Source organism: Aquila chrysaetos, chromosome 3 (genome assembly GCF_900496995.4).
Source record: "Aquila chrysaetos chrysaetos chromosome 3, bAquChr1.4, whole genome shotgun sequence".
Classification (NCBI taxonomy): Eukaryota; Metazoa; Chordata; class Aves; order Accipitriformes; family Accipitridae; genus Aquila; species Aquila chrysaetos.
Genome location: NC_044006.1, coordinates 63,766,666 through 63,781,177, shown reverse-complemented (window position 1 = coordinate 63,781,177; position 14,512 = coordinate 63,766,666). Strand labels below are relative to the sequence as shown.

The window sequence follows — 14,512 nt, the reverse complement described above, 5'->3', positions numbered from 1 at the left end:
ATTCTGAAAATATGGGGCTTAAACAAAGAGCAGTAAACTAGTTTTTCAGGAAGTATCTAGAATGGTCTTGGCTAGTTTAGTGAAGCCCCTGACAATAAGAACATATTTGCTGTTCAGCTCTTGCATGAGGTCCAGTCCTTAATAAAAACTGCTTTCTTGTATAAAGCAGTAGGATAATTATTTCAGCAATCACCCATCCGTACATGGATCTCAAGAAAGAGTCTACTGTGAAAAAGCAGGAACTTGAAATGCTTGGAAGGAGAGTGTCTGCTCTGATTATTGTCAGAGAGCTTTTTGCCCTTCTGCTTAGTTTTATCATAATGTTATCTCCTTATTCTGGATCATTTTATAATCTAATACTTTCATTAAGTGGGGATGCTTTATTTTGTAATTTTTGTGATTTTGTGCCGCAAACAGTTTATATGTGTAACCAACCTCCCTTATTGTTTTAGGAAAGGGAGAGTGTGTTCTTTGTCTTTCATGAAGAATCTGTGCTTTTCCTTAAGAATCCTTTATTCCATCTGAGGACTGTTCACCCCCATGGATTTTCCATGTTTAGGTTGTTTTGAAATGTTCTTTGCTTCTCTTGCATAAATACTAACAAATGTGGTGGCCAATTGTCTGGTTATCAAACATTTTCCATTGTTTTAGAAGTGAGGGTTTTGGGGGGTTTTTTTGGTTTGGGTTTTGGTGGTTGGTTTTTGTGTTTTTTTTTTTTTTTTTTTTTTGGTTGGGGTTTTTTGTTGTTTCTTTTTTTAGATTTTGGGAGGTCTGTACTGAAGTACCTGAGAACTCATCTGCATTTTCTTAAATTAGAGGAGAAAGAACAGCATGATTTATTTCTAGCTCTGCTTGCAGTCCTGAAAGGGAAGATAACTGTAAGAGAAGTATCATGAGAAGTTGATAGTGTAGGTCCTTCGAATGTTCCTTATTGGGTCTCCGAACTAATGTCCTTTTGAAGGGACGTGAAAGTACTGGAAGCAGTGCAGAGGTGATGCTTGCTTTTTGTCTCGTGTTCTGGCAGTCTTTCTACCCAGCAGCACATTTTGCTGCTGAGCATTTAGGCCTGCAGGTGGTTCTGGATGAGGAATGCACAATTTTTCATGCGGAAGAGCCTTAGAAAGACAGAAACGTTTTGCCAGACATGCTCTTTCCACAATCAAGAAGATAATCCTAGTGATAGTGAGAAATTAAACACTTCTTCACTGGGAGATAACAGAAAGTCTAGCCAATGCTGGTAAGATTTAATAAATTTTTTTGACATCAGTTTATTATCAGGCTGATGCCAAATAAGGTGATGATGTTCATTTTGAATATATATCTAATTAAATTACATGAAAGTCGTATCCCGTCCCCCCCCCCCCCCCCCCCCCCCACCTTAATGCTACTAGACCTTTTTTCCTTGAAAACAGCAACTGAAGCATTAAATCTGCCCCTCTTCTGTTTGTACAACATAGTTCTTTTACTATTGGAACTGCCCTTTTTATTCACCTAAAACTACTTTGTCTTCAGCTCAGAGCTGGCTGGGCTCTTGAGGGTAATGTGACCTTAGAAGGAGTGTTCAGCATAACATTCAAGAAAAAAGGGGAGCTCTAACTTGTCGAGAGAGCTGCTGATTTATCAAAGACAACTAAGAATTTGAATTACACAAATTAGTGTGTAATTCTTAAATGTTATTATCACTCGGTGTAATTTGATCATTGTCAACTACAGCTACAGAGGGAGGAAGACATTTTCTACCCTCTCTCTTCCTAAAATCTGTAAGAGATTAAGTTGAATATAGCTCAAATAATCTAGACCTTGCAAGGTAAAGCTCCTAGCTTTGAGTAGGATGACTCCCATGTTTTCAAAATGATGGAAATTCCTTCTATTTTCTAATCGTGTTCTGGTTCTGCCTGTATGTGTGTCCAGTTTCCCCCATATTATTAGTATAAATCAGAGATATCAGAGGAGCCTGCAGTTGTTTACCCAGTTCCCTCATTATTATAATGCAGTTTTATACCTGAAGAACTGAAAACATTTTAGCAGCAGGAAGATATTAAGATCTTATATGCATTTCTATCAACAGGAGAACTGAAATGCATGGAGTAGAGATAATTAAATCAGTTATGTGTATAAAAAGAAAAAAAATATTAAAATCAATCCAGTCACAGAAGTCATATTTATTTTTGGCCTCGGTTGAATGTATCCATTTATTTCCCAGTCTTGTGAACTTCTAATTTATATATAATAAGCATAGGAGTTTATGAAGCTGTATTATATAGCTAAGGGCAGCTATAATGCATGAAGAGTAAAATGAAGCAGAGAAAAGGTAAAAGGAAAATGACATCCAAAAGCTGCCTTATGCAAAACTGTATAGAGCAGCATAGCAAAATGTAGCCCAGTTCTTTCCACAGAAGCAAGTAATTAAAATTTTCTTGCTAATATCTGGGCTCAGTGTGGATTTGTGGCATTCTGCTGGCTTTGGTAAAGGCTTTCTGGAGATTTGACAGCAGAAAATGCCACAGTCCAAATTTATATCCTGTGTCCATTTGTAATGTGAACATTTCAACTTCTGTTTTTTTCCATGGGGGTTTAAAGTGGAGTGTGTGAACCAGACATCTGTAATGACACTGTAATCAGGCCATGGGGATTAAGCTTATTAATAATGAAATATTGTCCTGTGCATGCAGTCATGTTCTGATACTACTTTAAAAAATTTAGCAGACAAAAACCTGTACTCAAAGAGCAGTATTCAACACAGATCCTTAAAAATAAGAAAAAGATAAATTCCATAGAAGGCTGAGATGTGACTTAAAAAACCCTTAGACTTACACAGATCATCTTCACATGTTGCAAGGAGTTAAAGAGCTCTATGAATGTTTGAAGCATCATTAAAATTGTGAGGTCTCCAAGGTAAAATATGGATGTTATGAGATCTAATATTTTTTTCATCTCTGTGTAATAGCACTGATAAATTTTATATCAGCCTGAAAGTGGATGAAGACTTTCAAATTCAAATGTCAGTTTTTCAGCTATCTTGAATGCTGCAGACGGAAGGGAGGTTGTCTCACGATAGTTAGCCTAGAAGAATTGATCCAAATTTCCTGAACAATATGAGCTGCATGCACTTGCTGTGTATACGTGAGGACTTACATTATGTTCAAGATGAATACTTTAAAAGGTTATGTCACCCCCAGCCCTGTCACCTGTGTCAATTTGCTTCTTAACATGATTACCATCTTGATAATAAAATATATTGTACTAAATTTTAATCAAATGTAATTGTGCAGATTTCAGAAATCTGTACGCGGGCTACTGTTGACTATGTTGGACTCCTTCCTTTTCACGTGTGACTATTAACCTGCTCAGTAAAAAAGTAGACTTTTCAAATGAACACGGGAAACGGTAAGACAGAAATTAAGTCAGGCTTTAACCTTGTGGTGGGTTGACCTTGGCTGGACACCATGGGCCCACCAAACTGCTCTTATCACTCACCCTTCTCAACCAGAGAGCTGAGAGAAAATATAACAAAAAGCTCATGGGTTGAGGTAAGGGCAGGGAGCTCACTCACCAGTTACCATCACGGGCAAAACAGACTCGACTCAGGGAAATTAATTTAATTTATTGCCAGTCAAATCAGAGTAGGGTAATGAGAAATAAAACCAAATCATAAAATGCCTTCCCCTCACCCCTCCCTTCTTCCTGGGCTCATCTTTACTCCCAAATTCTCTACCTCCTCCCCCCGGCAGTGCAGGGGGACGGGGAATGGGGGTTACAGTCAGTTCATCACACGTTGTCTCTGCCGCTCTTTCCTCCTCAGGGGGAGGACTCCTCACACTCTTCCCCTGTTCCAGCGTGGGGTCCCTCCCATGGGGTGCAGTTCTCCATGAACTTCTCCAACGTGAGTCCTTCTCATGGGCTACAGTTCTTTATGAACTGCTCCAGCATGGGTCCCTTCCACGGGGTGCAGTCCTTCAGGCACAGACTGCTGCAGTGTGTCCCCCTCACGGGGTCACAGGTCCTGCCAGAAAACCTGCTCCAACGTGGGCTTCCCACGGGGTCACAGCCTCCTTTGGGCATCCCACTGCTCCACCGTGGACCTCCGTGGGCTGCAGGGGGACAGCCTGCCTCACCATGGTCTTCCTCATGGACTGCAGGGGAATCTCTGCTCCAGCACCTGAAGCACCTCCTCCCCCTCCTTCTGCACTGACCGTGGGGTCTGCAGGGTTGGTTCTCTTGCATATTCTCACTCCTCTCCTCCGGCTGCTGTTGCATAACAAGTTTTTTTCTCCCCTTCTTAAACCTGTTATCCCAGAGGCACTACCACTGTTGCTGATGGGCTCGGCCTTGGCCAGCGGCAGGTCTGTCTTGGAGCCGGCTGGCATTGACTCTGTTGGACACAGGGGAAACTTCCAGCATCTTCTCACAGAAGCCACCCCTGGAGCCCCCCCACTACCAAAACCTTGCCATGCAAACCCAATACAAACCTCAAGTGGTTCTATAGTTGCGTGTCTTTCACATAGGTTGCGTTCAGCTTCCCAGGGCTCGTAGCTGAGGACTGTTGCATAAAAATTTGGCTTCTGTCTGTCCCCGTGATTTTATACAAAGGGGTATGTTGTGCAACGTTTAGGGACCATACCTGATATTGCCGAGTCCTAACTGCAGGTTGCCTTAGTGGGTCAGAATAAATGTAGGTTGGGCATGCGTATGCCTAGCTAGCGAACATGAACTGCAGACATATCTTGACAACCTCTGAGATGTTTCAAATGGAAGTTGTAGATGCTGACACTGTCAGGGATGCTCTCTGCTGGATGACTGTCTGGTTTCATGCTAGATTAAGTGTCCTGAATAGACTTGATGTGCAACGGAGGGGGGAGGGGTGGGTTTCAGTGTAGAGTTTCAAAGGTTTTTGATAACACTGGACAGATTGCATCAAAGAGAGGATCACAAATGAGCTTTCTGCATGGTAGGAAAGCCTTCCGTTTGTCCTATTGGCTTGTGAATCCCAGAGCTGCTGGGGTCCTAAGGTACACTTCAATAACCAGTTGTGGACATAATTTCTCTGAAATACAAGCAAGTCTCATTTGCCATATTGACTGGACCCCCTCTCCAGATCTCTCCAGGTCATCTTAAATGTCTCTGTTTTGCTTCAGTCAGTCATAGCCAAGTGTAGTCAGTCACCCGGATGCACAGCAGGACCGCAGAGGTGGCAGCCTGGCTCTGCTCCCTGCCTGTGCAGCAGAAGGTGGGGTGGAACCCAGCGAGAGCCAGGGTGAAGCCCCGGGGCGGAGGAGCTGTTGACAGAAAACAACCCGAGGTCCTCGGAGCAGAAGAAATGAGACCACTGAGCTCTGGTTCTGTCACCTACCGTGTCCATAAGTGAGCTGACAAAGCCCCATGGCCAGCAGTGTCGGCCAACTGACATTGCTGAAAGAGTTGCAAAAGAGAAAGAAAGGATCGTTGACGAGATCCAGATTGACAAGGGGGAAGGCAGTGATAGGATATCAGATATGCTTTGTTCTGATTCCTTGTCACTCAGCTCATCTGAAATAGAAAGTTGGAAATAAGGCAATGACTTGGCAATCGTCAGAACAGCAAGTTGCAAAGAGGGCCTGCTGAGCCACCTGTGCCAAGACTCAGTGCTTCAGCTATAGTATTCCTATATATGCCTTTTTTTTTTTTTTTATTTTTGGCCATGCAGTAATTCTTACGTCTTATATATGTATTTTCGTGGATTGTATCAGTGAGGTATACATTCATTCTGCTGGGTAAAAATAGCATGTAATATAATATGTGCATTTTAACAAGTAACATTCTGCATTCTTTGTGCAGGTACAGAAGGCTTGGGATTTAGTATTACGTCAAGAGATGTCCCAATTGGTGGCTCGGCTCCAATTTATGTGAAAAACATCCTTCCAAGAGGTGCGGCTATTCAAGATGGGAGACTAAAAGCTGGAGACCGATTAATTGAGGTGATGAAGTGTTACATGTTGTTTGTCTGTTTTGGCATGAGCCTGCACACTAGTTAACTTCCAAAGGCTCTTGGTACTTTATGTTATAGGAAAATGTTTCATGCTTCTTTTTTTCCTTTTTTTGGCTTTGGGGTTTTTTTGCCTTTGTTTTTTTAGGTAACATATCAAGGGCTGTGCGTTTTCAGCACTTAAGTGTTTTAAGAGCTGGACCTGGACATACTGTGAAAACATGAGTTTACATGTCCTTATGTGAATATAGTGTCACTGCTGTTTAGGAATAAGTTGAAGCAAAGTGATTGTTACCTAATAAGTGGCATTAAATCAGCACAGAGTGACAGACCAGAAATTATTGAAGATGTTGGCAAATATGGAAGGCAATACCCTGAAAAGGTTTAGTGAATTAACTGAAAGGGGCAATATAAGAAGAGGGTAGTGCTACAGAGAATCAAGGCCACTTCTCTCCTGAGGGAGGATGTCCTCAAGGGAAATAAATTTCTCTTAGATAGGCACACAGCAGAGATCTTCCCGCAAATCTAGCTGGAGTGATATAAGATGTTACCACCCACAGCTCTTCATTACCATCCTTCAGCCAAATGACACAGGAGGTACAGCCGAGACTGTAACTGCCTCTCAGATCCCTAACTTCACTTCACTGCAAAACTAGCAAAGTCAGCTTGAATTGCTGCTGGAGGATAGCCCTCTGTAATTACTGTAATTCAAGGTAACCCAGATATCTTGAGTAGAAGGGGACTGAGAAGCATTTAAGACAACAGTTATGGCTTCTCAACTGTGTGATCTGTGATCTTATGAGGGGAAGGAAAAAGTTGGTTTGCAGACTTCTTCTGACCACCATGCTCACTTGCTTAACACTGTTAGCTGATTTGCCTTACATTTCCAAAATATTTCTGAACAGGCAAGCCTAAGAATACCCTATCTTTCTCTGGCTTCTCCCTTACTCAAGTGAGCTCATGGAATGGGAAATTTACCTGTATGTATGCCATACCTCTCTGTACTGGTACGTGGTATATGCAGGACAAGGGGTTAAACAACTGAACAAAGGCAAAATAAAGAGCAACTGCTCCAAAGTTATTTTGGGGGAAAAAAAAAAAATTCTACTTTTGACACAATTTATTGTGCAAGATATATTTGGAAGATAATGTATAACACTAAGGCATGTGGAAACAGGACCAGTTTTGGATCACACATCTATTTTGCCAAAGGATTTTTATGCAGAAATTCTTGTAAAAAATATTCGTAGATGGAATTAGTTGGCTTTAGAATATACTGGAGTATACAGTTGCTGCTAAAGAGGAGGGAAATATAGTTGTCTTGCTTCTTATTTGTATTCGTATGTAAAGAATGCATGTTCAATTAGTTCTATTAAATGGAAACTATACTGAGCCAATAAGCAGATTGCTTCAGTGAGGTTTTCTTAATACTGTCCCATATGATTCACGTGACTTTTTGGTATGAATTTCTGCTGTTTTCCTGTTTTGGAGTCTTATCAATTTCTAATATTTCCTTTGTCACAGGTAAATGGAGTTGATTTAACGGGCAAAACTCAAGAAGAAGTTGTGTCCTTGCTGCGAAGCACCAAGATGGGAGGGACTGTCGGCCTTCTGATTTTTCGACAGGAAGAAACATTCCATCCAAGGGAACTGGTGCGTAAAATAGAGAGCAGCTAAGAGATTTAGATTAGTATGAGCAAATGATTTGATCTTGTCACCTCCTAGTAAACATGCATGGCCAGCACTGAATATAAGAAAAAAAAACCAAACCAGCTATTTTGCTTTATTTAGAACATTTTACATGAATGTTTTTTATTCTCTTTGAGATCTGCTATTGGAATTAAATATTTGTTAATAATGTACAAGTGAGAGCTTTATTTTGAGTGAAAATGTTTATTGTAGAAGAAGCTATTGGATGGACTTTATTTGGATGCATGCAGAGAAGTAGATTACGTCATATCTCTCATGTGGACAAATCTATGTTTGAAAGCCTGCCATTTGTCCCACTACCTGCTCACTAAAATATTTCAGAGCATATAATACTATGCCAAAACAGGATATGTAAATATCTATCAAAAAGTGGAATATATAAGAAATAGTAGCCTTTTTTGAATATAAATGCAATCTCTGTGGAATGGAAACCCTGCAGTTATTAATTTAGCAGGGTAATTCAGAAAATGTTTCTGAGGAATTTACATGAAATGGAAATAAAATAATGTTTCATACTGTACCTGCTCCACTTGCATAGTGTATAGAGGTATTTGTCTGATAATTATTCAAGATAATTTTTGTTATGAAAAGGTAGACTGTGAATGTAGCAGTCTTACTTTGTTCTGTATTCAGTTAAACTGCTGAAGTTATTTATTATTTGTGTTATCGTAGCTATATATAGCTATAAAAATAACTTATTTGGCTGCATTGTCATGACAAGATAGACAAACATAAGTGACAAATATAAGCATGATGAATAGAATGCTTCATTTTTCTATTGGATTTGTGTTATTTTGAATGCAAAGAGAATGAATTTTTGTTTGGCCATTTCAAGATGTTGAACACTAGCCTTTTACCTTTCAAAACTACAATTAAACCTAGGAAGCCAAAGTGGCAGGGAAGGTTGCAAGCGAACCACACTTTTACCTTAATATTCTTGGAACGTGACTTCAGGTACTGAAGTGAAAGTTGTCATAAAATGAAGAGAATTTAACAATTTCTAATGGTATTATGCCCTATCTTATTACTGGAACTGTGAAAGCAATCTGTTTATAAGTTCCTATGATGTAATTTTCACAGTATTGCTATCTTACATAAAGGTGAATGAAAATGCTTTTAAAGTTTTCTAAATAAACTTAGAAGTAAGAAAATGTCTTAATTTTGTGTATATTATTTCTGTAGTAAAATGAGGAAATTATAATGCATAATTTAACACAATATTTTGTTTAAATAATTGCAAACAAAGATATGATGTCAGTAATGCAGAGATTTAGTAGTAATACTTGATGTAGTTTTAAAAATAAGAGCAAATCAGCCCCTTTAAATGAGTTCAACCTCAGTAGCCTCCCTGCTGCTGCTCAGGCAATGCTCTCTCAGCTATTTTGGCAAACACCAGCATAGGGAAGCCAGATCTCATCGTGGCAGTGTCGGGTAGTAGGTGGGCTCTGCGCTATGTGGTCAGAGATCAGATCTGAACTGGTGTACGTTTCTGTAGCTCCAGTTGAACAAATGATATTGTGAGGATCTGACAGTACATGTGTGTGGTGATCCTCTGTTGCATAAGGATTTGTTTGCTTGCATTTTGACATGAAGGAATGTTAGGTGAGCTCTGCTGACAGCTGTCAAAGAGCAGGAGCAGAATTGCTGGGGAAGGTGTTGAACTAAAACCCATCATAAGGGCTGTTCTTTCTTCTCTGGTAAGAAATAATCTTAAAAGGAAAAAAAAAAAAGTCTTTTCAACCAGTTCCTCTCACTGTCTTTTACTAGCTTTATGTAACAAAAAAAAAAAAAAAAAAAATTAATATTGAAGGAGGGAGGGGAGTGATCTGAAATCATGTCAGTTCATCTTTTTCACATGTAAACCTTCTTTGGCCTCTTAGGAACAATTTGTCTTTGCATCCTTCCCCTATTTCTGTCATATTTTCTACATTTGTATGCTTTAAATATTAACTGAATGAGATGTGTCTCAGAAACCATATGCATGAAACCATGTTATCCATCTCGTAAAGGGCAGGACTTGCTGTTGCTTGCTGAGGAGCACTCAGTATTAAACCCGTTTTTTATTTGCCAACATTTGTACTGATAGTAATCCCAATAAAAGAGGTGTTTAGATTTTATGTTTTGGGTTATGGCTTGTTGAATGACTTTGGAAAAGTTACTTATCCTTGGGTTTCTTTATAAGTAAAATGAAGATAATAAACTTGCAGGAGACTTGTGGAGTTTTATGTCTTTGATGTATGTTACCATTATTGTCTGGAAGGGACCTACGAAAATGTGTAGTGGTAATTAAAACTTACGGCTATGTTAAGCTGAGTCCATTTAGGTTAGTATGGGATCTTTGTAGCTTGTGTGGTCAGGTTAGGGGGTGTGTGTAATGGAGAGCCATCATCCAGTGCAGCAGATCATGGTAAAAGTGAGTAAAATGTGGAAGCAGGGAATAAAATCAAATTGGCAGGAGTTAACTCTTCTAACCAGTGAGATCTGGAAGAAGGATTATTGCTTCCAGAGTTACCCAGTGCCAGATAGGTAATATATTAGGGCTTGTCTGCATCAGTGTGAGGCAGATTGTCTCTTAAAAATCTTCCCTCCCTGCCCCCTTCCTTTATGAAAGGGGTGAGGATTGCTCTGGTTAAGTAGAGCTCCTGTTATACTATGGTTATTTCACATAACCAAACATAACTTGCTGCGAAGGATTTTCTTAGAGCCTGCTACTGACTATGTGAATCCACTGAAGGATTGTCTTGGGTTATTTAACTTTTGAGCTAAATTCTTGGTATCAGCAGAGCTGGCTGGCAGAGTTAGTCTCCAGTACCCTACAAGTTAATACACCCATTGGTACACGTAGGTCCTTCACATGTTCCTGGTAGTTGGCTCCTTCATCATTTTGTTCTTATTGCTTGTTGGCTGCAGGTTAAGCTAACTGGATGTTCGTGTTACTCCATTGCCACTACATTTTTGTGCTTAATCATTTGAATCTCCTGCAAAACAGCCAAAAGCCAAAAAGTCCAGTAAACGCTAGCATTTCATTTTGGCCCAGCTGAATGGAAAGAAATAGCTGGTTAGCCTGAAAGCGATCATCCAGCCAGCAGCAAGGTGGCTCCTGGGTGCTGAAAGGGGTTTCAATATGGGTGGATGTGGGCTTGGAAGAGTAATAGTTCCTTATGTGTGTTTCCAGAATTGGTTGCGGGGCGCAGAAAGGTTTTCCAATGATGTGTGTTTGACTTATGTGCCCTGAGACACAGGTGAGGAATGTAAGGTACAGGAGGGTCCCATCTGTGGTGGACTGAAAGCACCCTTCTGTCCTGGGATACCCAGTGCTGTAGTTCTGGTTCATCCAAACACGCTCAAAAGGGAAATCCCTTGTTAAAATGAGAATGGATGTTTTAAAAAATAGGTACTTGTTTCAAGTATTTGGAAGGGTTCATCTGGAATTCTGAGGTCGTTCTTTGAAAACTTCAAAGCAGAAGGGAAAGGCCAGGGGAGAACATCCCTGACTGAGAACGTTCCACCAGCCAGAAAATGGTGCAAGCAGCTGTGATTCTTCTTTGGCCAGATAGCCACCTCCCTCATAGCCAGATAAAGTCAGGTGCACTGGCCTAAGATTGCTGGAGGTTATTTTTGTTCACCTCTCATTTAGTGTTTGCTTAGACAAATTTGAATCAGGGGTGTGATGAACACCCTTTATTTTTCCATTACCACTTCACATCAGAATTAGAGCTCTTTGTTTATCCCCCTGCTGATAGATAGTATATGTCGTACGTAGTTGTGTTCTTATTTATTTTTTTTACTTCCTTTAGAGTGCAGAACAAAGCCAGTCACAAATTCCAAAGGAAACGGTAAGAGCTTTGTCTTTTCCATACTGGAAGACTCCCAAATGTTTTTAAATTGATATGGCACTTTTCCATCAAAGTTTCACAGATCCTCCTTTCACCTTATATACTGTAGATGGCTCTCTCTAGCTTTACATTTTAAATGCATTTTTTAATGTAATTTCAAATACTCTTTGAATATTATATACAATTCAGTTAATATGTGTGTTCAAGTGTTATTTGAAATTACATCTTTTATACACAGCCAAAGGCCTAAAGTTGGAATGATAAGTGTGGGCTGTTATCTTGGGTTACTTGTTGAAACTAATTGTTTAAATCATGATTATATGACTGAAACCTGAGATACAAACACAGGAATTAGAAAGTTTGGATTTCAGTCTCAATTGTATCCTCATAGCAAACCACTGTTTGTTAGTTATTTTTAAGAAACTATAGGGAAGTAGTATCAAGTTTAACTCTTTGAAGCCTGTAAGAGGTTTGTATGTTATGTGTCAGTGAGGCTGTATATTGAGATTGTATACTGTTTATATACATCATTTTAGTCACTGGAACAGGATCAATCTTAATACACATTATACTAATATATGTAAAAAGTTTTTCTAAACTAAAAGGTTTATTTTATGAAAATTAACAGAGGATATAACAATAATATATTACCTTAAAGGTATACTGTATCTTAGTTAAAAGCACACTTCAGGAAGCTCTGTTCAATTAGATACCTATTTCAAAATTAAATAATAAATTAGATTATGGAGAAATTAAGAGGATTCGTGCTGGGATTTGAAATTAGTGAGGCTCTGAAAAACAGAAAAAGCTTGTCTAGATGATTCAGAATGCCCTAGCAGCAATGGTGAGGTGGTGTCTGGGATAAAAAGAAAGTCAAGACTAGATAAAAAGATGTAAGAGCCATCTCAGTGAGATAGTCAAGGGTACATTGGTTGATACTATTAATGTTTCAGGCCAATGGAATGTAACTGCTAAAATGGGTGGGTTGAATGTAGCAATACTCACTTTTATCCCTCCGGCTTTTGATGTCCTACTAGTCTGAAAGTCATCTGCATAAGGGCTGTGCAAAATCGTGGGTGTATCATTGTTTCAGACATGCCTCACAGTATCTTTTTAGTACATCTCATTAGAGTATGTATGTTTTCTATCTTCATGGTTTCTTACCACGTACTGCTGATATGTAAGGAGATCAAAGATCAAAGCCCAGGACAGTATTTCTGCCTGTAATTGAATACAATTGAGAGTAATTCGTGGGTGCAGCCTTATAAAAGTGTCCTGGTTTTAGGAGTTGAAATTCTGCCCCAAAACTTCATTAAGATTAGGCAGATTGCTACAAGGTGTTTATATAAATCAGTTGCTCATCTGTTGCAAAGTTAATGTTTTGTAGCAAATTCCATGGTGAAATCCTTTCTCTGCTATTTTTGGGACCAACAACCTGACTTCATCTAAGGAAAGACCAAAAGAAAATAAGTATCTCTCATTTTTTCTCCATAGATGTGAGCTAAAAATTGCTTGTTAACCAGGGGATTATGCAAGAGGGACAGGGAGGGTATGAGTAGCTAGGGATTTCTGAAAAAACAGCCAGAAAGCCCTAGCAAGGCTTGGAAATAAAGAATTAAATTGGGAAACATGCGGAGATGTACTTGGTTAGTGGGGGAATGAAGCTAGAAAGCTGGTCAATACAAAAATGTTTTTTGCATAATGTCTTGAGTTTTTCATTCATTATGGGGTGGGGTTTTTTTGTTATTTATTTGAAGACTCAGAGCAACAGTGATCACTAGTAGGAGCAATTGGTCTCTTTAAAGTTGCCTAGTCCTGGGTGGGAATAAAAAATGGACCAAATGTGAAAGGTGTCAGTGGATATTTATAATGCACAATGCTTTTGCTCTTACCTCCCTTCTTCCAATCGACTTTGCTTTGGCTAAGTGTGATACTCCAGTTGTACAGAACTAATTTTCCTCAGCTGCACATTAATAATAGTCACACACTTTTTTTTATTATTATTATTTTTGAAACTATTTTGCATTGCTTTTCTTTATTCTCCTTGGTTCTGCCTCAATCCCTATTTATTTCTCCTTTGTGTACTTTTCAGGTCTTTGAGATTTCTAATCTTGCAATTTTTATTTCTGTGCCTACTCTGATCTTTGTGCTGTTAGTTGTGAGGTTTTAGTCTCCAAGTGTCAAGGACTTGATAGTAGAAAGCAAAACAAAAAAAACCAACAAAAAAAAGCATGATGAAAGCAGGGCAGCTATAGAAATGAGAGAAGTGAAATACAAGTCTGTTTTTAATTTAAAGGCAAAATGATTGTAGGGTTTTTTCGTTGTTAGGTCTTTGTGCGGAAATAGAAGAAAAATGCACCTTTGAAATTAAAAAAAGAAAAAAACCCTTGAAAATGGAAGGCCTGAAATAAAATTTATATGTAGACCCCAAAAGAAAAAGCCTAATTTTTCAACACATTATTAACTCTCAGGGGTCACATTCATGTCACTGTTACTTTGAAATGGTTTACAGTAATATTGTGGCACTTGGATGCAGTAGTTAGAGTCTTCATAGATGTAATAAAAGAAAACCTTGAAAATTAGGTTTTTTTAATTTATTTGTGGCCTGAAATCCTTGAGAGAGTTATTTCTTACTACCCATATAGGAAAGCAGATGACTTCATATTTTGCACACCATTACAGAATACAGATTCTCATATTTTCATTCTTGAACTTCTATATGAAGAGTTTTTGTAACTTGCTAAGCTCGCAGAATTTAAGCTTTGCTCTCCAGTTATCCATAAGAAATGCAAATTGCTAATGCACCTTCAGCTTCTATCCAGTAACTGTGCCCTGGTGAAAACAGTACTGCTCTTTTTACCTTCTGTTTTGCTGACGATCAGAACAGGCGCTCCGTTTACTCCTGAAGCAAGGAAATCTCCTGTATCTTGGTTGAAAGATTGTTTCACCCAGCCACGAGTTTGTGCCATTTGTATAGCTGATGGCAACATGGAACAGATGCACC

The 14,512-nt window shown here is 39.1% G+C and overlaps 1 protein-coding gene and 1 long non-coding RNA gene across 19 annotated transcripts in view; one reads left to right on the top strand and one right to left on the bottom strand.

Moving 5' to 3' along the window:
• Window positions 1-14,512, top strand: part of PARD3 (par-3 family cell polarity regulator) — a 461,106-nt gene that overhangs the window by 254,513 nt on the left and 192,081 nt on the right. For 13 of the 18 annotated variants that reach the window (XR_003922618.1, XM_030008341.2, XM_030008340.2 and 10 more), the window contains 3 exons: window positions 5,815-5,954; window positions 7,487-7,615; window positions 11,470-11,508. Coding sequence is in view for 17 of the 18 variants with exons in the window: in XM_030008341.2 (XP_029864201.1) it covers window positions 5,815-5,954; window positions 7,487-7,615; window positions 11,470-11,508 (308 nt within the window). In the remaining variant the exon portion in view is untranslated. The remainder of the gene's footprint in view (window positions 1-5,814; window positions 5,955-7,486; window positions 7,616-11,469; window positions 11,509-14,512) is intronic. The other 5 variants (XM_041122444.1, XM_030008342.2, XM_030008346.2 and 2 more) reach the window with 1 other exon arrangement.
• LOC121233185 lies at window positions 3,802-4,055 on the bottom strand. Its single transcript, XR_005932075.1, has 2 exons — window positions 4,016-4,055; window positions 3,802-3,967 (listed from the first exon to the last, which is right to left on the bottom strand). It is a non-coding gene; the product is annotated as an uncharacterized LOC121233185 (long non-coding RNA).